The following is a 27047-nucleotide window of genomic DNA, read 5'->3' as shown; positions in this document are numbered from 1 at the left end:
AGCTCCCAGCCCCTTCCCCCACTCCCTAGAGCCCTAGTCCAGCCCCTCTGCCCCCCACCCCCCCAGAAGTCAGCCCTGGCGCGGCTGTCCGTAGCTAACAGCTCAGGCTGGCAATACAGCGGTGCCCTCCTTCCCTTGAGCTAGCACCTGAGCACCTCCCCCTCAACTGGGGACATGACAAGGGGTTTGCTCAGCTGCAGGAGACTAGACCTGCCGTTGACTGCCTGTGCAGCTGGATGTACAAATACCCCCCGCCCCTCTCCCTGCATGGCCCATCCCTCGGGGAAGGTCCGGACCCCACGTTAATCAGGGCATCACGCCCCCAGGACCTGCTAATGCCATGCTGTGGCCAACAGCACTGTGGGGTACATGTGCACAGCACGGGGGTTCCCCAGCTGGGCTCCTGCAGCTTAGCCACTCCCTAGAGCCATGGGGCTGGTACACAGCACCCCTGCCAGCCCCTCAGGGGCAGAGGGTCACCACACCAGCGCGTCAGTATCAGCGTTTGGCTGAACTCTGACTGCCCTGTGTCTCACAACTCATTGATTAACCCTACACCCGGCCGGCCCCACAAGCCCCCGGAAAGAAATGCCCAACGGGACTCCTGCTTGTGAGCTTGGTGAGAAGAGACCCCCGTTGGGTATGGCACCTGCTGCTCGTTTCATATGTGTCTCCCCGAAACAGGATGCTCTGAAATGGGGTTCTCTCGCCCCAGAGAGCTCTGGAATAATCCCTGTAAAGCTGTGCACATGGGCAGCTGCTCAGGATAGATGTGGGAGTCACGCAGCTGCCTAGCAGAGAGCCCACAGCCGGCAGCGTGGGTGCATACTGGTGGTGCACATCTCAGTGCACATAATAAAATTTATTCCACCCGTGGCTGGAAAAAAAAATTAGAGGCCACCCTAGCGCTCTGGTAAAATTCTTATCCCCCTGGTGCCCAGTCCCCAAATGCAGCACCGCACAGCCCTGAGAACATGGGATGGGACCCAGGGCAGGTCCCCCATACTTTAATTCCAAACCCTGGGCACTCCAACAGAAGTCTGATTACACAGTGTGACAGAGAGCACCCTGCCCGCCTGGGCTCTGGGTTGGTGGCATTCAGGCAGCTTCCGAGCACAGACTGGTTCATGTTCTGGTGAACGTCCCTGAAGGGGTTTCAGTCCACGTCCTCCTCAAAGACAGCCAGAGCCCACTTCCCTGCCGGCACGTAGCCCAGGGCATCCACCTCGCCTCCGCCCCGGCTGGGCTTCTGGAAGTGGATCTCCAAGGCGTCCCGCATGGACTCCTCGTCCAAAACGTCCGGGATCCCAGACAGGAGCACGGTCTTCGCGCACACGGACAGACGGAGCTAGGGGTAGAGAGCGGAGGAGTGACAGCTGCTGGGGCACAGACAGACGGACGGACGGACGGACAGACCTAGCAGGGCGGACAGAAGGTGCGGGCACAGCCGGATGCTGTCTGAGCTCCCGGGAGAAGCGGGTCCATTACTGGCTCTCAGCTGATGGTGTGAAACCCGATGGAGCCAGCCCCTCGCGCCGCCCCCGGTGTCAGAGCTGGGTGCAGACAACACAGCACAAAGGCACCAACCCGCCTGAGCGCCACGGCCTGCTCCGGTGCCTGGCTCTGAGGGGAGCCCGGAGCCCCCGGCAGCTCCTCCCTAGGGGCAGGGCCCAAGCCGTGGGGCCGCACAGAGCAGCTGCTCTGACCAAGCAGCAGGGAGTGCTGGGAACTCAGTGCAGGCAGCTCCCCAGCTGGGCTCCTGCAGCTCAGCCAGGCCCAGAATTGGGGGGCGGGGCCCCACTGGGCATGCCGGGTGGTCACACAAAGAGACAGACTCTGCCCCACGGAGCTTAGTCAGCCTCTGCCCCCGGGCTGGCAGCTGGGCCATGGAGCGCAGGCAGGCTGGTGCAAAGTGCCTGCAGGGCAGCCAACGGGCACTGGGCTTGCGCCCCGGGGTCAGGGCAGGCTGCGGGCTGGGTGCAGAGGGAGGGATGTCAGGGGGAGTGTGCTCTGGGGTGTGCGGTCACTACGTGCGCTGGGGAGGGGGTCGGGTCAGTGCATGCTGGGGTCATACAGGGGCTGTCCCAGGGCGTGTGCGGGGACTTGTGCTGGGGGGGGTGACAGAGTGCGTGCACCAGAGATGTGTGATCAGTGCACAGCGGGGTTGTGCAGAGGGGAGGGATGTGGGGGTCGGTGCGCACTAGGAGCGTGCAGTCAGTGCACACTGGGGTCGTGCGAAGGGGTGTCAGGGTGAGTGCAAGGGGGAGGAGTGTGCAGTGAATGCCGGGGTCCTGCAGAGGGGAGGGCTGTCCAGGTCCGTGCGCACTGGGGTCGCACAGAGGGGAGGGATGACAGTCGTGCAGGGATGCAGTCAGTGCACACTGGGGTCGTGCAGAGGGAAGGATTGACAGTCGTGCAAGGATGCAGTCAGTGCACACTGGGGTCGTGCAGAGGGAAGGATTGACAGTCGTGAAAGGATGCAGTCAGTGCGCACTGGGGTTGCGCAGAGGGGAGGGATGACAGTCGTGCAGGGATGCAGTCAGTGCGCACTGGGGTCGTGCAGAGGGGAGGGATGACAGTTGTGCAGGGATGCAGTCAGTGCGCACTGGGGTCGTGCAGAGGGAAGGATTGACAGTCGTGAAAGGATGCAGTCAGTGCGCACTGGGGTCGCACAGAGGGGAGGGATAACAGTCGTGCAGGGATGCAGTCAGTGCGCACTGGGGTCGTGCCGAGGGGAGGGATGACAGTCGTGCAGGGATGCAGTCAGTGCGCACTGGGGTCGTGCAGAGGGGAGGGATGACAGTCGTGCAGGGATGCAGTCAGTGCGCACTGGGGTCGTGCCGAGGGGAGGGATGACAGTCGTGCAAGGATGCAGTCAGTGCGCACAGGGGTCATGCAGAGGGGAGGGGGGTCAGAGGCAGCGTGCACTAGAGGTGTGCGTTCAGTGCACACTGAGGCTTGCGCCTGGCTGGGGCAGGGGACTCAGCGCTCGCTGGGGGCGCACGCCGGCTCACAGCCCTACCTGCAGGTCTCTGATCTCTCCACTTGTGTAAGGCGTTGCTTTGAGCTCATACGTCTGCTTCCCAATGGGCACTTGGAAGCGGCCTTTCTTCGTTAGCTGCTCCGCCACTGCCGAGGGAGAGAAGCCTAACAACCTGCTCCGGCCCACGGGCTGAGCCTCGCCGCAGGGCCCTGGCACCTGCAGCACCAGCCTGAGCACACACCAGGGAACCTGCACCGAGCACACCCAGCCCCGGGCAGCCTCTGGCGAACTGGAACCCACCCAGTCCCCTCCCTGCTCCGGGGAGCAAATGGGCAGAGCCCGGCTGGCTGGAGCGACAACTCCCTGTGCCCTCAGCTTCTCCCCTGCCTACCTCCGTCCTGCACGAAGGCCAGCACCATGTGCCCAGAGTCGCTCAGCAGCTCCCGGTGCTCCACCTCGCCGCCCCCGTTCTTCTGCTTGCTGAAGAAGAGCTCCAGCTTGTCCTGCAGCTGCTCCTCGGAGAGATCCAGGCGGGGCAGGTTGGACAGCAGGACGCACCTGGGGCTCTGCTCCAGCTCAATCTGCAGGGCAGGTTCCAGGCTGTTATGCTGCAGCCTGGGGAGATGGGGCCACGGCAAGGGGGAGGGGAACAAGGGAACTTCATACCCCAGGCCTCCCATGAGAGGAATTTTGTGCTGGTACCTTGGGAACAGGCAGTGGCTGGGCACAGCCCTGCAGTGTGGGGGGGGCTGCTCAAGTTCCTCGGGGGTGGGGGAGGCAAAAGCCATGTGGCCCTGACAGTGGCAGGGACTTGGGAAGCATCGTAGAGACCCCCTGGATTGGAGCTCACCTCCAGGGCTGAGGGAAGCAGCAGCTCCACAGGCCTGGCCTCCACTCGCATCTGGCCTTCGCAGCCCGCGCCCTCATCCAGCTTCACCTCGTGCCACTTCATCTCCAGGATCCGCTGGGCAACTGCAGACAGGGAGAAAGCCCTCAGGCCCTGCAGCGCCAGGCAGCCGCTCGGGCCGGGGGCTACGTCGGGCCAGGGTCCCCCACAGGAGGGGCTGGGATGTGGGACGCAGACTCCGCTCTGGCAGGCTGCAGCCCGGCGGTGGGAGAGGGGGAGAACGCTGGAGCCTCACGCCCAAGCCGGTCCCCTCTGAGGGACGGGTCCCGCACCTCCCGCCAGCCCAGCCCAGCCCAGCCTGGGGCTCCCTGCATGCAGCCCCCTGGGCGTCCCTCACAGCTCTGCTGAGAGCTCCAAGATACGCCCCTGGGCCCCACCCAGCTAAGCTACCAAATCTGGCCCCCGGGCAGCCTCAGGCACAGAGCAGCCGGCTGCTGCTTTCAGTGGCTCCCTGCAGCTCCCTGAGAGGGGGGAGGCTTCATGTGCTGCTCCCGCCCCCTTGCAGGTGGGTGCGCAGCGGGTCCCTGGCCCTGACCTGCAGCAGGGCCTGCAGTAACAGACCTACCCTCCGGCTGCTCGAAGGTGATGAGGGCGCAGCCCCCAGGCAGCGCCCGCTGGATCTGAGGGGTGACCACCAGCACGTCCGCGTTCTCAGCCTCCACCACATGGCCCTTGAACACCATCCTCCTCTCCGGCAGGGTGGGCGGCACCTGGCAAGAAAGGCAGGGCTGCGTGGGGTGGGGCAGGGCTGCGCCCGCCAAGCAAAGAGCTGGGACCCCTCCCCGCCCGCCCCCGGCACAGAACCGCTCCAGCAGCATGGGGGGACTAGAGCCTCCAAGGCTGCCCCCGAGCCCCTGGCAGCTTCAGCAGGAGACTTCCTGGGCTACGCAGGGACTGAGCAGGTTGGGGCTTGCTGACCTCAGTGCCAGGCCGTCCCCAGGGAGGACACAGCCTGGGGCAACCCCGCCAATAGCCCAGGCAGCCCCCATGCTACTGTCCCTGCCCCTTCCCCGTTCCTCCCCCATCTTGGCCCCCTCTCCCCCGGTCAGGGATTACCTGGGGCTGGGGACAGGCCCTGGACGGGGTTGCGTCAGCAGGCTGGAAAGGCCCAGCACAGCACTGCATGGTGCAGACAACTCCCTTGAGCTCCTATTGCCAATGCCTGCACATAGCTCCCATCCATAGGATGGGTGGGGCGGCCACCGCAGGGCCCCCACAAGCCCAGGGCCACCTCCGCCCCCGGACGGGACAGCCGAGGTGTGAAAGCAAGACCCTGAGCCCCAGGTCTCCAGCTCGGGGTATCCAGAGGCCTGGCAGAGCTGCTAGCAGGGGGCTGTACCCTCCCATCTGAGCGGGGGAACGGCAGTCAAGCGCCCACCCTGCTGTGCAAACCCCCCCTTACCTTAGCCTGCTCCTTGCCGACCGCTTGCCTCCCCTCCAGCACCGCCAGCTGCTTTCCCAGCTCCAGCTTCTGCTCGAGCAGCCGGCCCCTCTCCTCCTTCGCCAGACAAAGTGCCTTGAGGAGGAAAAAGCAGATCAGAGACGGGGGCTCTGTGGCTGCACCTCCCACCAGCCCAGCCCAGCCCGGGGTTCCGCGCACTCAGCCCCTGCTGCTGCCACCCGGGCGTCCCTCACAGCTCTGCTGAGAGCTCCAAGATACGCCCCTGGGCCCCACCCAGCTAAGCCACCAAATCTGGCTCCTGGGCAGCCTCGGGCACAGAGCAGCCGGCTGCTGCTTTCGGTGGCTCCCTGCAGCTCTCTGAGAGGGGGGAGGCTTCACGTGCTGCTCCCGCCCCCTTACAAAATATCTCAGCTCCCATTGGCCAGTTAATGGCTTCTGGCCAATAGGAGCTCAGAGATTTTGCGGGCGAGGGGGGCGGGAGGAGCGCACAAAGCCCTTGGCTGGTCTCAGGGCGCTGCTGGCCAGAGCCTGCCTCTAGCACTCCAGACCCCCACCCCATAACCCTAACCTCTGTCCCTCTTCCTGAACACATGCCCCCTCCCAGCCTCTGCACCCCCAGCCCCTGCCCAGGTCACAGCTGCCTTCTTCACCCAAACTCCCTCTCGGACCCCCCACCTCCTCCTGCACCCCCATCCCTCTCCCTGAGCTCCCTCCTACACCCCATCCCTCTCCCTGAGCTCCCTCCTACACCCCAATGCCTTCTCCCCCAGCTCCCTCCTGTACCCCACCGCCATCCCAGGCCCCGCAACCTCCTCCACTCATAGCATGGGTGCATGCAGCCCTGGACCACTTTAATTCTAGGAGTGACCCCCCGTCAAAATTACTGCCCACCCCTGCTCTAAACCCAACCCACAGCTCCCTGCTACTACTGGGCAGAGGGGCCAGAGGCGGCAGACTTTGCTGGGCTTCTGCGACAGCCACTCAGCTCAGACCAAAGGCATCCAGGGAGAGTGGGGGGCCCAGGCCTAGGCCTAGAAACCAGCCTGGAAGGAGGGCTCCAGCTCGCCACTCAGCGGCTTCTCTCTCTCGAGTTTCTCACGGAGGCGCTTGGCTTCTTTCTGGAGTCCCTGCGTCTTCTGCTTGGCGGCTGCCCTGGCTGTCGCTAGCTCCAGCCCTTCCTGTTCCGCCGCGAGGCAGAGCTCCTGGGACAGCACCGAAGGGAATGTCAGACTCCCCCCGGGGCTGCTGCATCCCCATGGGTGCTTCAGCCCCACGCAGTCCCAGCCTGTCCCCTGCAGGCCTCTATGAACTGCAGCCGGCAGGTCTTGAACCCCTGCCCCAGCCTGCTCTCGCCTCCCATGGAACCCGCAGTGCCAGGGCAGTGACTCACCTTGTATTTCTCAATCTCCTGCTGCAGGAGTTCGAGGCTCATCGCGAGGCAGCCGTCCTCCAGGTTGAGCTCCTCGGGCAGACGGACAAAGGACTCCTAAAAGCCGAGAGAGGTCAGTGATCCCAGAGTCCCACCTGACCTCTCCAGCTCCACCAGATGGAGTGAGAATTTGGGGGTGGAGCCAAACAGCTGGGGGTGGAGCCAGAATCCACATTGGGGTGGGGCAGAACTTTCCTGCTGGACCCAGGCTATTCCCTATGCAGTCTTCAGCTGTGCACAGAGCTCTCCATGCTCGAGGATCAGCTACCCTTAAATCACTGCAGCTGGGCCACCATAGTATTTCAGCGAAGATGCTGCCCACGTGGACAGGACGGGTGAGCCACCTCCGAGAGGCAGCAGGTTGGTGGGAGAGCACTGTCTACACCAGGGTTAGGCAGGGTAAGACAGCACTCGGGAATGGCTTTTTCACCCCCGAGCAGCAGAGTTATACCACTTGAATCAGAGCAGGCCCATCCACAGGATGAGGTGGGGCAGCTTCCCCAGGCCCTGCATTTTTGGGGGCCCCACAGCGGCTGCCCAGCTGTCCCATAGATGGGAGGGGAACGGATTACCTGAGCTGGGGCTTATGTGTGGCAGTGGTAGCAGGAGCCGGGGGGGAGGGGGTGAGGCCTGGAACACGGGGAGTGGAAGGGGGGCCCCAACCCCCACCCCCACCTCCCTAGGGCCCTGATCCTAACTTCCTAGTGAAGATGAGACCTCAAATAACTGATCCCCCCGCCAGGAAATCTCACTGTCACGTTAACTTTCCGAAGCCGAGGGCAGGGACTGCCCCGCCTGGTGCCAGCTACCTCTTCTGAGTCCATCACCATGTCCGTCACACCTGCGGGGAGGCACCCAAGTATCAGAATCTGGCCCCCAAACCACCCCCCCCCCATGCACCTGAACCTCCTGCAGGGAAGTAAGTGTCTGAGAACCAGCCCTCAAGTGACTACAGTGGGGGTCAGCCACACCAGGGCAACTCACCTCCTGGACCTGCCTGATGGCAAAGTCCAGCCTTTTTCCAGGTTCAGGGAGTAGGGTGAGGGACGTGGGGTGACAGATGAGCAGTCGCCCCAAGTTCACCACAGGGCCCCCCCACTCCAGAGCTGGCCCTGCCCTTGGCCTGCTGGTACCAAATGGCCAGGCAGCCCCCGGAGGGCCAGATTCAGTCTGACAGGAAGGTTGGCTCCCAAATGGGACCAGCGCAGGGGTGGGGGACAGGGGCCCAGGACTCCACCACCGCAGGGTGGGAGGGAATCCAGGGAGCAGAGCCATCCTGCTGGATCCAGCAGCAGAAGCACCTGGGACACCAACCCGGGCAGGGGCTTGGAGAGGCAGCTCTTCTGCGGCACCTGGGCTGGGAACAAGGAACCGGCTCTGCCAGACACTAGGGAGGGGCACAGAGCCCCTGTCCCCTGGGGAGAACAGAGACACCCTGCAAAAGGGGGGCGCAGTACAGTGCACCGACCCCCAGGCGGGGGCTCAAGCAAGCAGTGGAGTCCCTGGGCACCTCAAGCTCCCCGGGAGCCCAGGGCAGGATACATCTCTAGCTCCCCAGGAGCCCAGCACCCCAGGGCCAAGGGCAGGGCCGGGATACCGGGAACCCAGGGCAGGACACCCCTCAAGCACCCCAGGGCCAAGGGCAGGGCCGGGAGCCCGGGAACCCGGGGCAGGACACCCCTCAATTACCCCAGGGCCAAGGGCAGGGCCGGGAGCCCGGGAACCCAGGGCAGGACACCCCTCAAGCACCCCAGGGCCAAGGGCAGGGCCGGGAGCCCGGGAACCCGGGGCAGGACACCCCTCAGGCACCCCAGGGCCAAGGGCAGGGCCGGGAGCCCGGGAACCCAGGGCAGGACACCCCTCAAGCACCCCAGGGCCAAGGGCAGGGCCGGGAGCCCGGGAACCCAGGGCAGGACACCCCTCAAGCACCCCAGGGCCAAGGGCAGGGCCGGGAGCCCGGGAACCCGGGGCAGGACACCCCTCAAGCACCCCAGGGCCAAGGGCAGGGCGCACCCCAGGCGCTCTCCGATTTGCAGCCCCGCTCACCTCCCGCAGCGGCGCTTCCTGCCTCCGGCCCGTTTCACTTTCGTTTCCCGGCCGCCTCCCCGCGCTGCGCCAGCCCCAGCCCAGCGGCGGCCCGGGCAGGGAGAGCAGGCGGGGGAGGGGCGCTCCGACCGGCAGCCAGGCGCTCACTCCGGAGCAAGCGCGTCCACACCGGGGGGCCAGGCGGGGTTGCACCCGCACAAAGGCGGCGCCCTCTACACGGGTCAGGGAACTGCACCAGCGTCTGTCATTTAGCCCGGGGGGTTCGCACCTTTGCCCACTGCGACTCCCCCCCCCACCCCGGCTAGACAACCTCCCACCCCAGCTGGTTTTCCACCTCTGCATGTCAGCGCCCCGCCCAAAAGCAACAGGCCAGGCTTCAGCCTGGGGACACTTCAGATCCGAGGCTATGCCAGGGTGTGGGCTTTCTGCCCTTCTCAGGGGAACCCCTCAAACCTGCTCACAGCCCCACAGGGCACCCTAGATCCCAGCAGAGACCCAATAGCTACTGGGCAGCTGAGCATCCCACTAGGGAAGTTGCATACACACCCCTACAGTAGGGGGAACCTTGCAATGCTTACTCCTGCCCAGCACACAGCCCCAGCTAGCCTTCTCCAGGGCAGCTTGGCTGTAAGTGCAAGAGAGACATAACCCAGACTTATTAATCTCAGTTTCTCATCTCCCCATTCCCCAAGGACCCCCTAGTAAGTCAGGCAGCAGTTGCTCAGGAAACCCTTTGGATGAAATATTGCACCATATTTTTGCACAAACCCTCTAAATTCAGTCAGTAAATTACTTCTGCCTACAGCTGAGTCACCCTGCTTCAATTTTAGGCTCTATCTCCTGCTCCCAAAAGGCCAAGGGTGCTAGGGGAAGATCAATATTCATCAAAGGTAATTGGAAAAATGCCCAGTCAGAGCCCAGCCAGCTGGAATACCAGAATCCAATGTCAGTTCCCTCCTCCTAAGTGACCTTATTTCCCTTGCAGAGCATTTTAGATGACCCAGCCTCCAAGCGTAGAATGGTGGAGTAGTTTTGTCATTTTATTTCAATGCTGCCCAAGGAGGGCGAGAGAGACAGAGAGCTCTGAGGGGAGCCATCAAAGCCATCACAGTAACTAATTCCATTTAATGCACCTCAAATCCCTTCCTGACTGGCTTGGATCGTAATTATCCCTGCAAGCCATCAAACTGAAGCACAGAACAAGTGACATTTACACTGCAAAGCCCGATGCTTTGCACCAGGGAACATTTCACAGGGCAGCAAAGTCTTTGTTTCTTTTTTAATAAACATTTATTGATGCAGCCAGGTCACACGTTTAGAATCGCAGCTTCTGAAAGAACCACTTATTCTTGCCAGTCTTGTATCTGAAAAAGAGGCACAACAGACACAGTGAATGTTTGGGACCAGTGCTCTAAAGGAGCCTCAGCCCACAAGCCTCCCTGAAACTCATGTCTCCCAGCCCCGGTTGGGCAGGAGCAGCTGCCACCTCCCTCCAGTTCTCTGCTTTGCAGAGGAAACTCACATGGGACTCTTCACCCTTCACAGCTGGGGCTAAACCCACTAGTGAGAATCCAGCCAGGCCACAGAGGTCCCCATACACAGAGCCCAGCCTGTCATTGTGTCCTTGGCCAGGGCACCAGCAAAGCAGTGAACCCAGCTCCTTGTGCAGATGGAGCCAGCTTCCAGCTTCTCAGCGACTCCTCTGGGCACATCAGAAGTACCACAGGAAGGTGTGGCAGGCCTTCAGCAGAAGGAAAGCAAAGCAAAAATGCCATCTCCTGCACCAGTCTCTCACCTAGAGGGGAACAGCCCCCATATACACCCCAGCATGTGCACCAGCATCTGCTTGGACAGAACTAGCATCTCTGGCTGGGTGGTTAAGTGCAATATGGAAATCTGTGCTCCAAACCCAGTGAAATGAGACCTATAATCTCTTCGTTAACCCTTTATAGTCAGCAAGACGGCAGGGGCTGAGGGCAGCAACTCTTGGCAGTAAGAAGACTGTGGCAATTGCCACTAGGTATTTATCAAGCTAACTATGGCTTTATCATCTGCACAGCCCTAAGTGAGAAGGCAGATGGAGCAGGCTCGGCATCGTACGCCCACAGCTAACAAAGGAACCAAGGCAATGAGGTTGGCTGTAGAAGCCGCTACTCCCTCTGCAGGCAGCCCCAAGAAAGAATGCTTGCGTCTTAATCCAGGGGAGGTTCATCACTACACCAGGCGTCGGCAACATTTCCGAGGTGGAGGGCTGAAGTTTGATCTTTGATCTTTATGTGCAGTCCGAGTGCCAGTGATGCTTTTTAAAGTCACTATTAATCCTACTTACAACTGCTTCATTAATAAGTTAAGACGCAGAGCTTTACGGTTTAGGTGGTGGTTGGGAGCATTACCTGGTCTTTTGTTAATCCACAGGCGGCCTGGCTTTGAGCAAGCTCCTGGCTGCGTGGGGAAGGAGGGCTGAATCCCCGCCTCACATGCCAATGAAAATTGGCTTACATGTCACTGTTGGCGCTCATGCCTGGGGTTGCTGACCCCTACACTATGCCTTCCTTTGTGGGGGAACTCTGACATAGGCCACTGAAAAAGCCTATCAGCACAAGGCACTGAGTTGCGCCCACAGGGAAGAGAATCCTCTGACATGCAGCTAACTAAGAAACAGGATATAAGGAGGCAGCATTAACAAAAATTTAGCAAGCAGCCCTTTTACAGTCCTACGTACCCCAACTCCCTGCTGTGGGCAAGGTTGCTCCCTGCAGTGCGTTTACAGGTGTTCATGCAAATACAGCATTCAATGTTAACACAAAACACTGCTTTTCAATCCGCTTGGAATGCACGACGAAGGACAGCAAGTAAAAAACAAGGCTGCGCCCAGTTGAAAAAGTCAGAGAAATTTTGCAAACACTCAGCTTGGAATGTGGCTTGGTGTTAATCTACAATTAATGCAAAGGCCCTCAACATTCTCAAGCTGCCAAAGCTTCAGCTACTGTCACAGCAGGGCCAGCAGAGCCCTGTTCAGCAGCTTGCTAGGACACGTGCGTCATGTTCCTTGGGGTCTCAGAGCCAAGAGCAGCCAGCTGGGCGCACTACACTTGAAAATGAGAACAGCCACTAGGCTGCATTGCAGGTTTCAGTGACTCAAAATATAAAGAGATTCCGACAGTTCAATGAACGAGTGAAAAGCAGCTGGGGTGGGGGAGAGAAAATTTTCTACCTTACCTTTCCTCAAACTTCACCTTGGCTTCACGCCTTGCCTTGCGTTTCAGTGCAGGGTCCCTGAACACATCTTTATTGACAATGGTTTTGTCCAGGGGAATATCAACAGAATACCTGAGAGAGAAAGCAGGGTTTGAAACCTCCCAAAGATGCACTACGTCCACATACCAAGATGTTAAATCAGGAACAGATCGGCTGACTTAAGTGCATTTGTCCAGCCAGCACTCAGAAGGATGGCAACTAAAAACATACCTAACAGACAAACTCAGGGCATCTCCCCCTAATGTCCCAGGAGTCCTCAGTACCCTGAGCCTGCAGATGTGGCGAGAGTGAAAGTAGCTTGCTTTGCCCCACTGTGCATTCAGTGGTGCACAACACAGGGAAAGGGAAGACAGTAACAGCCTCTAGCAATACTGATTCTGTTACAATCCTCCAGTACCCAACTCCTTCTGTAGCACTTTCAGTAGCTCTCAAAGCCCTTTAGCAATCCATATCATTAGTATGGATCCTCTTCAGCACTCACGGGAGGTAGGGCCATGCCTCCACCAAAAGGAAAAAAAAAACACACTGAAATAAGGGCCAATGCCACAAGAGATGCATATGTGCATAAGAATTCACTGCTGTCTCAGGCCAGGGCTACACTAGGGGACAAAACTGATGTAAGAACTGCAACTCTGTGTGAGCTGCATAGCTGGAGTCAATGTACTTTGCACTGATTTATGTGCTATTCCCACAGCGGAAAGCTAACGAGCGAAACTAACTGAAATGAGTACCAGCATCTAGGGCAGCACCCTGAGCATTCAATTTAGAATGGCCCTATTGGGAAAATTAAATCAAACCCTAGAAGAATCAAGCACCAGCATGTCAGCCCAGCGTTTAAGTGTACATATGCCCTCACAGTGAAAACTTCAGTCACAAGCCCAATGATAGGGGAACACAGAGTCATGAATGCCCTACCCCAACTTCTGAATCCTCCACGCCAATTATTATTGGCCACCAAAGTCAGCCTCCTACAAATCTAGTCACTGAGCCACAGCAGATTGCTTGGTCTTATGAGAGAAAAAACCCGCTTTTGCCATATTGAAGGAAAATCAAAGAAGTTTTCTGGTTCTGTGAGCCCCCGAGCCTGCTCACCTGGTGGGCATTAGGTGATTGTAGTTATAAACCTTCACAAAAGATTTGATCTTGGACCTCTTTGCTATCTTCTTTTTGCCCATTGCAGCAGTTACCTTCCGTGGGTACCGGTCGATACCAGCTACCAGGGCATGGCTATAAGGTCGGTCCGAGGTGCCATCATCAATGTTCTGAAACACACAGGAGACCTATTAGCAACAGACACACCTTGGTTCTGGGAGGATCACCACTGATTCTTCTACCTTTGGAACAGAAAAACTGCTACAGCTTGAGGAGTTGAAGTCTTTGGAGGGAAACAGCGAAACAGCAAAGTGCAGAGAACCCAAAAGAAAATCCTCTGCAAAGCCCCCCTGAAAACCAGCACAGGGGAAGTCCCTGGAATGCTCACGCTGTACTCCAGGGAATTTGTAAAGGCTCCTCTTCTGCAGGTGTGCAACTCCCATAAATAGTAGCAGAATGTACACAGCAACCTCAACTACCTAGCCCTAGGTCCATGGTGTCCAACATGCTAGCCACTCGCCCCATGCAGCTATTTGGCTGGCTGCGTGCGGCTAGATGGCTTCAACAATAAATAGATTTTCAGCATAACGTGGCTAGTTCACTACAGAAGTGCCTTCTGCTTTAGAACTGGTTGGACACCACAGCTCTAGGTGTTAATAGTTCTAGGCATCTCTGTTCTCAGCCCCCTGAGAAGAGGATATGTGGGACAGATTTCCAGGTAATACAGAGAAAGCAAATGTCTAATTACTTTAGGTGCTTATCCAGCCCATCATTGTGCAATTTGATCACCTTATCTTTAATATATTCATCCTCACAATGCTCCCATGAGGTAGTGTGCTATTATTTCTATATACAGGTGAGAAACATTGGCATGGAAGTTCTCTCTGTGTGGCTCCTGGGAGATTTGATGCCCAGCACCAGTAGATAAGGTGCATCCTAGCTCTGCTCAAGCGAATTCCCTAAAGAGTGCGAGCACTGCTACATAGTCTGGAGTTCAGGCTAGCTGCCAGAGTCTAACTCTACCTAAATGCCGAGGTACAAACTCAGGTGACTAGTGAGGGCCTGCATACCCCTGCAGGGAATCAACCTTTCTGGATGCGTCTGACTGCAGATGGTAGCGTGACCATAGCAAGTTTCAAAAGTAAGTTTGCGACAGCAGGAAACTGATCCAGGCTCTCCCCAAGTCCTAGATTAGTGCCACAACAACTGGACAATCCTTGACATCCAGGTGCTGCATGAATATCTGTGCACTGGCCCTTCCATGACACACTCAGCAAATATAAACCAACCCTCACAAATCTCCCCAACCACACACAGCAACTAAGTCCCACAGAGGCAAGGTTAACATAGCAGAACTAAAAAACCCATACAGCCCCAGTCTCAAATTCAGAACTGGCCTCTCACTAAAGTACTACAGAAGACAGATGAGAGACTGACTCTGTAAGCCAGACCAACGTCTTTGCCATATCGCCAATGGGATGGGGAACAAAGAATTCACAAAACACCTGATCCGCAGGTATCCCAAATAAAACCCAATGCCAGGCAGCCCTCGGCTTTTCAACATCATGAAGAGCTGAAGGAAGCTAGAGACTCAAAGATCTAGGCCCAAGCAAAGTCCCCGAGGAGGTGCTTTACCTTCACGATGACAGCTTTACGCCCCGAGTAGCGCCCAGCCAGGACGAGCACCACTTTCCCAGGCTTCATGAACTTCCCCATCTCTGCCAGAAAACGAGTCGTTAGAAGCCAGGCTGCAGCCCGGGAACACGTACGATGGGGGACCCCGCCTCGCCCGAAGTGACTAGCAGCGAGCAGTTCCCACCCGTCCACAGACTGAGCCCACCGGCCCTGCCCCAGGCAGCCGCCCCCCAGGAGCGCTTACTCCGACGGGGAGCGGGGGTTCTCGGCCCCTCCGCTCCGCCCCACCCGCCCAGAGCAAGCAGCGCCTACAAGCGCCCTCCCTAAACGCCCCCAGCAGGTCCCCTCCGCCCCAGCCCCACGCACCGCGCGGATGGCGGCCGATCCTAGCTAGTCCCCCACAGACTCACCGAGCCTTCGGCTCCGATGGCGCCCAGACCGGAAAAGGAAGGACCAGCAGCTACGCCGACCTTTCACCCCGCCATTCCTACCACCTGACTTCCGCTTCCTCTCGCATTCGGCGAGTGCGCATGCGCAGCGTGAAGGCCAGCTGGTGTGAAATACCACCGCCTTGTCCCCTGCGGCGCTGCGAGAGCTGCCCCCTGGCGACCAGGGGGAGCGGAGCCGCCACAGTTATCCTGGTCTGTGGAGCCCTGTATCTGGTACACCGCCGAGCACGGCCCAGGCTGGCTCTCAGGAGCAGTTTCCGCCCCCCATCAATCTATTTACATACTGCAGCTGCCCCCCACCCCAATTCCCTCTGTGTAAACACAGCACTGCATCCAACACGCAGAACTGGCAATACTGAGGGGCCAACATTTATATTCCCCCCCACCCCCCGGCACCCTCACAGGGACCTGCCTGCACCCAGAAAAGTAGTACTTTCTCCACTCCAGCTTTTCTCCCTTTGTCAACAGAGCTGTTATGTCAGATAGCCCTGCACATTTCAAAACTGACAATCTTTTCACGTCCATCCCTCTTCCTCCCCCATCCAGCACAGCACACATGAAATGTACACACTTGATTTCTAAAGAGGAAACATTTCTTGAAGATCATCTCACTCTTTTGGTTTCGATTTGTGTCCTTTCTGACACAGTTTTAGTTACCAAAGATCTAAGCCACCTTGTCTTTGAAAATAATGACACAGCATACAAGCTATAAAGGTAATTTCTGATGGCATGAAAAGAAGAGTCAAAAAGCAAAGAAGAAATGAGAGGACGCATTAACAGTATACCTATTAATGTACAAGTAGGTAATATAACACACACAAACCACCATGACTTTTATTATCAGCAACAACTATTGTACTCTCCACACCACAAATACATTCATCCTATTGCACATAGACACAAACCTAAAATCAGAAAAAAATCAATATCAGAAATAAAGCAGATACCTGAAAAACTGGGGCACATCACAAACTTTTCCAGCATAGCACTATAAACACAAAAGGGAGCTAAGAATCAGGAAAAAAAAAAAAGACAAAATGCTTGATGGAACCATTCAGAGACACAGAAAAACCCTTCCAGCATTCAGACTCTTCAGCTGTCAACTCATTGGTACCTACCACAGATTTGACAAAAACATGCACAGATTTCAGACAAAAATAGTCAAACCAATGGGGAATGTTCCATGGACATGACTCTTGAATTAAACCTTGCTTTTCCAACTAATCTTAGCATGGCTGGTCATTGGTAATGCTATAATTTGCTGTCCAGGAAGATAAAAAGTTTATCTGCATAAATTAGATGGGAATTATTTACCCTCTGAAAATACATAAATAATTTCATATTTTAAAGCTAAAACATGAAAATTTCATATCTGAAAGCTAGAAGATAAAAAGAGTTTCCATATATGTAAGTCATCACTGCTGGTTTTAATTGTATTTCCGTAAACTATTTCTGCATGTAGAAATCTGCATTAAAAACATGTGGAGGAATGTCTTACTAACCACTAACTCTTCATCAGGGAAACTAACACCCTCCTTATAGTGTTCTGTAAATTTCAGTCTGCTCCAAACATGCAAATAATTGTGGGAATGCAGATAAATTGCACAGATTCTGGTCCCGCTGATGTTATTAGTAGCTTTGTCATGGACTTCAGTGAAAGCACATAGGTCCCCAATGCTCAGAGTCCAAAATCTGTGGTGTCAGTTTATGTAATTCTAGATTTTTTTCCCCCCAACAAATAGCTTCAATCCTTTTTATACAGAAATAAGTGGAAGTCAGCAACCCTACTGCATCACACCAAGCTTTAGGGATGTTAACAGTTAACCAGCAAGCCTCATCCTAAAAACATGAGGTTTACGGGTTATGGTTAACTGGTAGAGGCCGGAGCAGGCTCCCATTCACGGTAGGCAGGGAGCTGCTTCAGCCTCACAGGGCCTGCCATGGGCAGGAGCTCTCCAGCCTGGCCAGCACAGCAGCCCCTGCCATCCTCCCACCACCTTCCCTCCTCCGCATTTAACTGGTTAACCAGTTAAATTTAACATTTAACCAATCAACTATTCAAACAGGATTTTACATCCCTACTGTAGATGCATTTGAGAGGAACTGGCAGTGAGGAAACATTCTTCTTCAAGCTTCAAAGGAAGTTACATGAACAGTGGAAAAATGGAAAACAAACATTACTTTGACAGCCTCCTTCGAGCTAATAAATGTGCAACTGGAGTGGTCACTCCCAACCCATCCCCCATGTGCCGAAGATCAGGATGGTCTTGTTTTGCCGGGAAGCTGAAGGGAACCGAAGGCGAGACTGAGGCTCTACTGTTTCCAATATAAAGTCACTGCCTGCCACTTAGGCATCACTGATACATGTACAAAGGGGACCACTCTCTTCAGCACTACACCAGTCAAACCTGTAATTCTTTTGAGCCCAGAAGTGACTTTTCTCATACAGCCGAAATGTCAAGTGGCTTACAATTTCAATAGTCTGAGGGATCTGTCTGCTGACCTCACTGTAACAATTGAGGAAACTTTGCCCTCACAGCAGCAGAAAAGGTGCCGGCCAAGAGATACTGAGCACAGTTCTTTCTGGAATTACACTGGGAATATCAGACCTCTATAACAACCACAATTCATTTTCTACAAGGAGCCACAGGAGCAACTGTTCTCGCAGCACAGGGGCTAATAATTAACTCAAGTTAAATATAGGAAGTGGAAAAGGGAATACTTGCAATGCATCTGCAATAAACCCCTGAACTGATGGGCTGTCCAGGGCTTTGGCAGAAGCTCCAAGAGGAAGCTGAGATTCTAACAAAATGCACTTGAATGCTCAACACAGTCCCCTGGTACCACACAGGCCAAAGAATCTGTCAGTTTCTGGATTTCTGCAGTCACCAATCCTGCAAGATAGAAACCAACAGGTCCCAAGGCTCAGAGCAGAAATGGTTCCCTGGCATTATGTACATTCAAAAGCTACCTAAATGTGGGGGAAGGGACAGCCGACTTACATCAAGCCCAAGAAGAAATAAGACGTGCCTGTCAAAACCCCTCACTCAGCTCTGTGTGAAACAGCAAAATGCCACAAGTGACATCTTTTAAATTACAAATTCTGGGAGCTGACCATGCAGCCAGTGCATAAGAACTGCTTCCACTGAAATCCATGGGAGCGGCTCTGATGCACAGGCTGTAAAATCAGGCCCTTTTTATTGCATTTCAGACTGCAGTTCTCTTCTGCCTGATGCATGCCACAGCAACAAGGCACCAACAGATGGGTGCTCTGAGGTGAAGAACTGCATTGGCATCAGTCTGGGTGAAGTAGCACACAACCCAAACCTCCACTTGTAAGGAACTGCCGCAGTCTCGTAACAGAGGTTTCCAGTGTCGAGACACAACTGCTACCCTTGTAACCAGAATAATCTTCAAAAGGGACAAGCTGGGTCATAAACAAGACTCCACCTCTATGCTAGTGAGTTAATACATTCCTACTGGGGAAAGGGAGCTGATCCCCAAAGGACACATCAAAAAGCATCCCTGATGTTTTTCAGCTGCCGGACAGCCAAGTCCACAGGCAGGTTGAACTTTAAGTTGCTCAGACGGCTGAGAACGTTAAGAGCACTCTCAAAGCCTGTGTTGGCCATGTAGCTCCAAGGCTGATAGTGAGCCTGTATTAGATCCCCAGATTTGCAGATCAGATTCACCCAGGAGACCAGCCGCTGCTCATTCAATGCCATACACACGAGAGCTTTCAATTCAGAGTCCGCACTGCGCTTGAACGGATCGTGCTCCGTGAGGACAGAGTGAACAGCCGTCAACAGGCTCTGCTTGGGGGTAACAGTGATGCCCCCCGTCATGGGAAGGCCAAAAGACTGGGAGAGCTTGCGCGCTGGGGACTCCACGAAGGCGCGGCCGTTCTTGGCATTGTAATACTTCACAAAGAGCTCCCAGGGGTGCATGGTCTGAGGCGACGAGGTAAATGCCGGGATCAAGCACGCAATGGGTGCCAACACCAAGCTCATCCCTTGAGAAGAGGCACAGAGCCCATGAGCCATCAAGTCTCGTATAGCAATGGTCAGATCCTTCCGCACGGCCAGGGTCAGCTCATCGCGCCCTCCTAAGGGGATATCCTGCATGGCAGAGTAGCTAAGCATGTGATCCTGGTGCTGGTGCTTCAGTGCCAACTGCCTCACTTGGTCTACAGACAGTTCCAGTTTCTTAATTAAGGGAGAATAGTCCTTATTGGCCTGATCCTTCTGCCAGAGCGTGCGGGGGATCTGACCAGTAGCACAGCCAAACTGACTGACAGCAAATATCTGCAGCACAGCAAGCATTCGGCGCATCAGGTGTAGCCCTGTTTCTCGCATCTTTCTGGCATCCTCCGGGTTCACTGGTTGGTTAGGAAAAAGAAGAAGTGCTGTCACTAGAGAGTCTGATTCACTGCTGCTTCTTCCTATTCAGGATGTTAAAGATTAACCAACAAGCCTCACCCTAAACGCATGAGGCTTACCAGTTACAGTTAACCGGTAGGGGCTTAAGCAGCCCCCCAACTGCTGCAGGAAGGGGGCTGCTCCAGTCCTGTGGGGCCCACAGCAGGTAGGGATGCTCCAGCACAGACGATAGAGGCCTTCCCCCATTCCATCGTGCCCCCTCCCCTTTAATCCCTTTAAACCCTTTAACAATGTTTAACCGGTTAAGTAACTAATGGGATTTTTCACCCCTAGCTCCTACACACAGGGAACTCATCACTAACTCCTGCAGGGCACGTTTTTGCTTTGGTGCAGCTGGCTGGGTGATTCATGCTGCTTTGCTCAAGAGAGTAGCAGCTTCTCAGCACTTGCGCAGACTGGAAAACAGAGCCTCAGACATTCACGTGTCCCGTTCTCACACTGTACCAGCCACGTGACAGAGAATGAATCCTGTCATGGCTGCTCCTTTGGTCACCTGTGCCTGCTAAAAGAGCAGCCATGATAGGATTCATTCTCTGTGGGGAGGGAGCGTTTCAGACCCAGATTTGTGGATATGTACAGGATACCGGACGTTTTGGTGGAAGGAAGCTGTTGATGTGCAAGGAGCTAACCATCTCAAGAAATAAACTGGCCTGATCGCTCCAGAATCTGGGACCAAATCAAGCTCCTGACTGGGTGGCCTCACTGTAATCTGTGACGAACAACAGATCACCCAGCAAGCGATTTCTGCGGGTGGAAGAGTCCAGGACTAGAACAGCTGCAGTGACGCAGGCCAAGACTGATCTGCATCGGTAAAGCTATGGCACGACAAGAAATACTGCAGAGTGTGTTTTTCCATTATGTCTGCTGCTGGATAATTACTTGAAATCCTTCATTTCTGTGAGCTCCAGGTTAGGAGTGATCCTATCCCTTAATGACGGATTGGTGCATATTCACTGTACAATCACACTGAGCAGCAGGGCGAGATACAAAAATGAGATTTCTGGATTACTGGCTGGATCAATGAAAGGGTAAGAGAAACCAAAAATAAAACTGCAGGTTGGAAACCAGCTAGGCAAAAAAAAAGGAGAAGGAATCAGAGCCAAACACATGCAAATTTCCCACCTCTGTTGTTCCTGGGAGGCAGCCTGGCATTTGGTTTGTAGGTGCCACTTCCAGCCTTTCTCCCTGAACATTCACAATGTCCGTCCTCCACTTGGCCAGGGCTTCCAACTTCATCTAGAATGAGAAAGGCACAATGACAGCAGGTCAATATTTTGCATCCTCATGGCAGCTCGAAGCTTTAGGCTACATAACACAAGATATGAGTCAGTATTGCCTAATACTCCTCTACACATGGGGGGCACTCCTGACTTTCAGCATTACGCGTATCAGTGTCCCAGGCTCTCCACACACTCATCTCACCACGGTGAGGTTTGTGCTACTCGATGCTCAGATTCTGCCCATGAATGTCTGCACCCTTCCTCTCCCAGGCTGCAGCCACAATGCCCCTCCACCGCACCAATCAGCAGCTCTCCTGATTGGCTAAGCAAAAGCCAGCACTGACCCTGAATGAAGCTGATGAACATCTCCAGGTCCCGTATCTGCGTCTTCAGCTGTTCCACCAGTTGCTCCTTCACCCTTGCAGGATTGACAATCTGGGCAACAGCTGCATCCACCTGCTGCCGCAGCTCTTCAGGGGACAGTGACGCGATATCCTCATTCAGGTTCATATCCAGCTTCTTTATTAATTCCTCAATAACAACCTGCAGAACATTACACTGAATGAGTGACAGCCCTCCCACCCGCACTGCCATAATCCTGCTTTCTCTTCCACACACTTGAAGCCAGTCCAGGCTTTATTCAATGGTAGTATTCCCTGTGGATTATATTCATGGGTGTAGAAAGACTTCTGATGTACTACAGCTGTCTGAGCCACTAGCTAGCAAGAAGAAAAGGCACAGGCAGAGGGCCCAGAGGCCTTACCCGCTGTCTCTCCATGACCACGGACTGTGGAAGTGAATCATAACTGCCCTCTTGGTAAGCGAAGGTCTCCAAGTCATCCAGCTGTGTTTTGAGCTGCGTGATCAACTCTCGTTGCTTCTCCTTCCGAGCCTCGATTCGCTCCTGATTGTCCCGCTCACCCTGAAACGAGTTTTTGGGAAAAGAAACTGAACTTTCCATTCATAAGCAAGGCCCCGGAGCTAGAAGTGGTGCCTGAGGAACGTTTGGCAGTTAACCTTACAACCCATGCTACTAGCCAGTCACTGACAAGAGGCTGCAAGCTGTCAATGAGCAGAAAGCCCAGCCCAGGCACCTCTAGTCACATTAGACCAAGAATGGGCAACTAGGACTAGTGGGTGGCTCTTGCACAGGGCTTCCCAGTGAGCTGGTAGCAGGGGCCCTCCTTCGCCCAAGTGTGTCCACTGGTGAATTCCAACTACAGCCCCATGGCCTCCTAGATTGCCCCGTTCCCCACACCTCTTGCACACTGGACCCTCACATTTACCTGCTCTTCCTCCTCCCTCCCAGCACTTTCGGAGCACGCAAATCACCTGATTCACACTCTGTCCCCCCCTTTTCCCCTCCCTCCCAGATCTGGAACATGGCAAACAGCTGATTCACAGTGTTTCAGCTTAGGAAGCTCTCATGCCTGAGAGGTGCATGGGAGAAGGGAGCAGCCAGCAGCTCGTGGGTTGCAGATGGAGCTCCCTGGGTCACAGGCTGCCCACCGCTGCACTAGACAGTAACCTCATCAAGCAGAGAATTTTGTTGTCAGCAGCCCGATCACGTCTCAGAGTTCTGATGCACCTCAGAATGAAGCCACAACCTGACACAATGCCCTGCATAACGAAGAACAGTCACATCTCTGTGCACTTGTACACATCAACACTGTACAGAATCCTCCTATAATTTTCTCTGGGCTCCCCAGACACAAGTGATCTCAGCATTGCTTTTGGATACAGTTGCATGAGATGTGCATGTGCTTTGCCAGCTCCAAAGGCTACCCCAATTTCACCTGCCAGCTCTTTCCTGTAACATGTTACAAGCACAAACTACATGGCTTTTTATCCTGGTGTAAGCTCATGGTGATTTCAGGCACAGGTTTCCGGCATAATGCAGTAATACTGCACATAAGGGAAATACATGCAACCCATTATTTTCCAATCAAAGGGAAGTTTTAATATTGAAAGTAGCACTTGCCAAGCTCTCCAGGTACTAAGCATGGGAATAGAAAGCAGAAATATCCAATTACCTTCTAAATTAGATTTGGGTTGGGTTTGAGAATATCCTTCCCAAATAAAGCAGCTGTATTGTATTGTATTTATTTCAATAAAACTCTGTCATCCCAGAGACATTTGGGATCCTTCTGAATTACACACAAAGCCAATTAGGACCAAGTCCGGACACCCTATCTCTGCTCCTGCTTGAAAATCAAGGGTAATAAAGCAAGCATTTGAACTGCCCTGACTTCAATCTGTACCTGCAAGCCATACTAATACCTGCAGACAGAATGAGAGCGAGGAGGAGTTCAGGCAAAAGCCAGCACTCATTCTGCTATCAGCACACGACAACAAACAAGCAAGGTTGAACTGGAGCATTTTAGAACACTGCAGATGGGCAGGAAATTGCCACTGCCCAAAGGCCTGGCGCAGGAGACTGGAGTGGGAATGGAAGCCTTGCAACAGCATCACCTGTCAAAATTAATTTACAAAGTAGGGGTGTGAATCGTGAGGATAAGAATACAGCTCTTTGCTCCTAGGAGCAGCACTAAGTCCCTGCCCGCTGGGTTTGGTGACATAACAGCTGCTAAGCAGGTTTTGATAACGTTAAACAAAAGGAAGTGGCAATCATTCAGATTTCCCACGTGCAAAGAGGCAGCAACATTCCCACTAAATCTCCTTGCCCCTCTCCTCCACTTATCCAACGTGTTTCCCCTTGCACAGGGCTTCCCTGTGAGCTGGCAGCAGGGGCCCTGCCTAAGTCCAGCTTTCCTGAGGCCACCCCAGGCACAATCAGCTACCACACTCCTTCATTGTTCTTAAGGAAAAGGTGGAGTGGGTGTGGAACCATAAATACAATTTATCTTTACAGGTGTTAGATCAAGCGAGGAAGGTCAGCTGCCCCTGTTCTGATGCTTGTGGAAACGAAACGTTAATCCAACGAGCAATACAGTATTTATAACATGTAAAGGCCAAACATAAGTGATCCAAGCCAGGGATTCTCAAACTTGCACCACAATCTGCTTCTGACAACAAAAATTACTATATGATCAGTGTTTCCAATAAGCTAAGCGCTTGGACGGTCACCCAGGAGAGGTTCAGGTGCTGCCCAGCTGATTAGCAGATCACCCACAGTGGGCAGCTTTTGTTTCTATTGTGGTGCACACCCCATGTAACTCAGTGTGCATAACAAAATTTATTCTACTCATGGTTGGAAAAATTAAAAGAAAATGCTCTACATAACCCCAAAAGGCACTCCAAAACCTGAGCCTGCTCAAGCCCTGCTGCCCTAGATTGGGGGTTGAGGGGAGAGACACTGCCCTGGGCAGGCTGAGAGGCAAAAGGCCTATAACTCGAGCCCTGCTGCCCAGGGCTGAACTGCCTGAAGTCTCTGATCCAGGCAGTGTGGCTTGAGCTTTGGCTTCAGCCCTGGGCCACAAACACCACCTGCACCAGTCCTGGTGATCCCTTTAAATGGGGTCACAGTCAAGAGTCTGAGAACCACTGATCTAAGCTAATGAATCATGCTTTGCCTTGAACTGGCTCTGGGAAATGCTAGCAGACCACACAGAATCCAATAGCCTACAAAGAGGAAGTGCAGTATCACTACAGTTTTCTTCACGTGGCTAATGCTGGGTGCATTGTAATCTCCTCATTTTAATTGGGCACTTCATGGCTGTGGTTCAAAGGTGAACTTTCATATTAAGAGTCTGCCCACACAGGGTTAAGAAAGCCCTGTGCAGATGAGCCTAACTGTGGTTGCATGCAAGTTACACAGTGCTTTAGTCTAAGGACAAATTGATCCAGGGTATGGCCATTAATAGTCTCACCCTGTGCACACATGTTGGGTTAAGTCATTTTCTAAAGTTAGGTGGATTTTGATTCCTTTGACATTGAATCAGTTCCACATAAACAGCAAAATTCAGAAGATCATGCAGCACAAGCAGTGCCATTCCAACTACCTGGGTGTGACAAAGGTGTACCTAGCACCCATGACTCATGAGATTAACATGCTCAGTATGTGACAAGCAGCCAGTGAAAGGAAGCACTCCGAAAGATTTTTACTGAATTCTTCCTCTTCATCTTTCTTCTTTGAGCAAGACCATTGCGCTGCTGGCTGAGAGTATGTCTGTGGTACAGAGCCCAAGCTACAGCTTTGCCCCTTAGCTTTGACACTTCTTAACAGAAAGAGTTTATGTCACTAGCAAATCCACGCCCCCACCCCACCCCACCCCACCCCACCCAACCTCCAGGGAGTCAGTGTTCTAACCTAAAGTGACTCCAATCAGCTGAACATCTGTTTGGAGAATAGTAACAGAAAGATAGCCATGGTAGTCTATTTTCTATCAAAACAAAAAAGCAGTCCAGTAGCACTTTAAAAACTAACAAAATAATTTATTAGGTGATGAGCTTTTGTGGGACAGAACTACTTCTTCAGACCACAGCCATACCAGAACAGACTCAATATTTAAGGCACAGAGAACCAAAAATTGTTATCAAGGTTGACAAATACTTTGTTTTACCCGGCTTTTCACTTCCCCTTCCCCACTGCCCCTCTGCTTGCCCACCTTGATTACAATTTTTCTGATATCTCAGCCTTGATTATTTTTGGTTCTCTGTGCCCTAAATGTTGAGTCTGTTCTGGTATGGCTGTGGTCTGAAAAAGTGGATCTGTCCCATGAAAGCTCATCACCTAATAAATTACTTTGTTAGCCTTTAAAGTGCTACTGGACTACTTTTTGATCTGTTCGGAGAGTAAGTGCAATGGCCTGAGACTGTGTCTACACTTGAACTTGCCAGACAAAGCTTTTGTTGTTCATGGGTGCTTAGGACCCCAACCCAGCAACCATAAAGGTTTGCAGCAGGCTGCTTGCAGAGGGTGGAAGTATTTTGTTGTCAAAAGTGAGGACAAACAGCATTCATTCATGCTGACTTTTAGCGGAAGGGTTGTGTTGACATAGGCTTGCTACTAAAAGCTACATAGACATACCCTTGTGTAATCCAGAGCCTCTGAGACCACTAAGGAGATTGCAGCCTGTTCTAAAGCCTTAGCTAAGAGCCACTTGGGTTTTAGCTTATGCAGTGAAGTCTGATGGCATTAACCCCTCTAAAGCCCCAGAATCAATCCCAACTGCCAACAACCCAGCATTACACTTAAGACACTTCCAAAGGGAACATGTCTCTCTAGTAGATGGAGTTGCTGTTGCCACCGAAAGCGAGTCCAATCAGCTGAAGGGACACAGATCTGTCTGAACATCTGTCTGGAGAGAACTGGCAAGCACAAACGAGCCATTTCCGGCACACGTTGTGCATTTGGTGGGGGCACGTGCACGCACACACACACACACACACTCTCCCGTTTGCGGGGGTTTCACGCAGCAGCAGAGGAACGAAAGACGTTTAAGAAAAGACACTGACGAAGCACATGAAACGTGGCTGTAAACCGCCTGCGGGAGGGTCGCTGGGAGAGGCAGGACGGACCCCCTGCCCAGGCGCTGCCCAGCTACCGCGCTTCTTCCTCTCCCCGCTCCACGGCACGATGCGGGGCCGAGCCTTGGCCCGGCCGCACTCACCGGGTCCCCGAGCCCGTCCCCCAGCGCGGCCGGGCAGCCGCGGAAGGCGAAGTCCTCGAGCTCGCGCAGGAGGCGCTGCTGCTCGGCGGGCCCGGCCCGCGCCACCTGGCGGAGCCGGAACTGCACCTGGGCGAAGTGCGAGGCCAGCGCCAGCAGGGCCCCGTGTAAGCGGCGGCGCTCGGCGCGGAGCCGCGGCAGCGAGCGGGGCGAGCCCCCCGGCGAGCCCGGCCCCGACTCGCACGGGTCCCCGGGCTCGACCTCGGCCGCCTCCCCCACCGGGGCCCAGCGCTCGCCGGGGCCCAGCGCGCCGCCCTCCGGCTCCATGGCCCGGCGCTGCTAACGGGGCCGCTCGCTCGCCGCCGCCGCCATCTTCCCGGAAGTGCTCCCTCCCGGGGGCGGGGCTCTGCGCGGCCGCTTCCGGGAAATGGGGCGGGGCTTGGATCGAGAAGAGCCGGTCTGGCGCTTGGGGGCGGGGTTTGTGCGCGGGAGAGCGGAGCTCGTCCTGGGGGTGGGGTTTTTTGCTGATCGGGGCGTGGCTTGAGCTTGGGGGCGGGACCCGAGCTGGGCGGGGCTTATGTGCATGGGGGCGGGGCTCACCCAACATATACTCCTGT

The 27047-nt window shown here is 54.6% G+C and overlaps 3 protein-coding genes across 7 annotated transcripts; all 3 read right to left on the bottom strand.

Moving 5' to 3' along the window:
* Window positions 1-971: 971 nt before the first annotated feature.
* IFI35 (interferon induced protein 35) lies at window positions 972-8846 on the bottom strand. Of its 5 annotated transcripts, XM_074978865.1 has the most exons (11): window positions 8768-8830; window positions 7706-8156; window positions 7474-7562; window positions 6683-6778; window positions 6336-6494; window positions 5293-5406; window positions 4456-4600; window positions 3834-3955; window positions 3375-3564; window positions 3023-3129; window positions 972-1348 (listed from the first exon to the last, which is right to left on the bottom strand). In XM_074978865.1, the coding sequence occupies exons 3-11, from the start codon at window positions 7549-7551 to the stop codon at window positions 1157-1159; spliced, it is 1203 nt and encodes a 400-aa protein (XP_074834966.1). In that variant the 5' UTR covers window positions 7552-7562; window positions 7706-8156; window positions 8768-8830; the 3' UTR covers window positions 972-1156. The 5 variants fall into 5 exon arrangements, with proteins under 5 accessions (XP_074834966.1, XP_074834970.1, XP_074834967.1 ...); XM_074978869.1 differs by lacking the exon at window positions 7706-8156 and having other exon boundaries at window positions 7531-7562; window positions 8768-8846; XM_074978866.1 differs by lacking the exon at window positions 8768-8830 and having other exon boundaries at window positions 8036-8456.
* Window positions 8847-9793: 947 nt separating this feature from the next.
* Window positions 9794-15237, bottom strand: RPL27 (ribosomal protein L27). The gene is made up of 5 exons (XM_074978823.1): window positions 15163-15237; window positions 14753-14835; window positions 13118-13287; window positions 11987-12097; window positions 9794-10131 (listed from the first exon to the last, which is right to left on the bottom strand). The coding sequence occupies exons 2-5, from the start codon at window positions 14831-14833 to the stop codon at window positions 10083-10085; spliced, it is 411 nt and encodes a 136-aa protein (XP_074834924.1). The 5' UTR covers window positions 14834-14835; window positions 15163-15237; the 3' UTR covers window positions 9794-10082.
* Window positions 15238-16010: 773 nt separating this feature from the next.
* On the bottom strand, window positions 16011-26793 carry RUNDC1 (RUN domain containing 1). Its single transcript, XM_074979249.1, has 5 exons — window positions 26434-26793; window positions 21624-21782; window positions 21205-21403; window positions 20763-20876; window positions 16011-19579 (listed from the first exon to the last, which is right to left on the bottom strand). The coding sequence occupies exons 1-5, from the start codon at window positions 26755-26757 to the stop codon at window positions 18714-18716; spliced, it is 1662 nt and encodes a 553-aa protein (XP_074835350.1). The 5' UTR covers window positions 26758-26793; the 3' UTR covers window positions 16011-18713.
* Between the last annotated feature and the right edge of the window lie 254 nt (window positions 26794-27047).

This window comes from Carettochelys insculpta, chromosome 28 (genome assembly GCF_033958435.1).
Source record: "Carettochelys insculpta isolate YL-2023 chromosome 28, ASM3395843v1, whole genome shotgun sequence".
In the NCBI taxonomy this organism is placed as follows: domain Eukaryota; kingdom Metazoa; phylum Chordata; order Testudines; family Carettochelyidae; genus Carettochelys; species Carettochelys insculpta.
The sequence above is the reverse complement of the archived record's forward strand: the minus strand, read 5'-3'. Positions and strand labels throughout refer to the sequence as shown.

What these genes read in the sequence shown, in the direction of transcription:
- RUNDC1 (XM_074979249.1), bottom strand. Translation starts at nt 26,757, where the DNA reads ATGGAGCCGGAGGGCGGCGCGCTGGGCCCCGGCGAGCGCTGGGCCCCG. An exon ending in GTTCATCAGCTTCATTCAGG is followed by an intron (nt 20,877 to 21,204) that starts GTCAGTGCTGGC and finishes TTCTCATTCTAG; the next exon opens with ATGAAGTTGGAAGCCCTGGC. An exon ending in GCCTCCCAGGAACAACAGAG is followed by an intron (nt 19,580 to 20,762) that starts GTGGGAAATTTG and finishes CTAACCAACCAG; the next exon opens with TGAACCCGGAGGATGCCAGA.
- RPL27 (XM_074978823.1), bottom strand. Translation starts at nt 14,833, where the DNA reads ATGGGGAAGTTCATGAAGCCTGGGAAAGTGGTGCTCGTCCTGGCTGGG. An exon ending in GTAAAGCTGTCATCGTGAAG is followed by an intron (nt 13,288 to 14,752) that starts GTAAAGCACCTC and finishes TGTGTGTTTCAG; the next exon opens with AACATTGATGATGGCACCTC. An exon ending in AATCACCTAATGCCCACCAG is followed by an intron (nt 12,098 to 13,117) that starts GTGAGCAGGCTC and finishes TTTCTCTCTCAG; the next exon opens with GTATTCTGTTGATATTCCCC.
- IFI35 (XM_074978865.1), bottom strand. Translation starts at nt 7,551, where the DNA reads ATGGTGATGGACTCAGAAGAGGTAGCTGGCACCAGGCGGGGCAGTCCC. An exon ending in AGGAGATTGAGAAATACAAG is followed by an intron (nt 6,495 to 6,682) that starts GTGAGTCACTGC and finishes GTGCTGTCCCAG; the next exon opens with GAGCTCTGCCTCGCGGCGGA. An exon ending in GAGAGATCAGAGACCTGCAG is followed by an intron (nt 1,349 to 3,022) that starts GTAGGGCTGTGA and finishes CTCTACCCCTAG; the next exon opens with CTCCGTCTGTCCGTGTGCGC.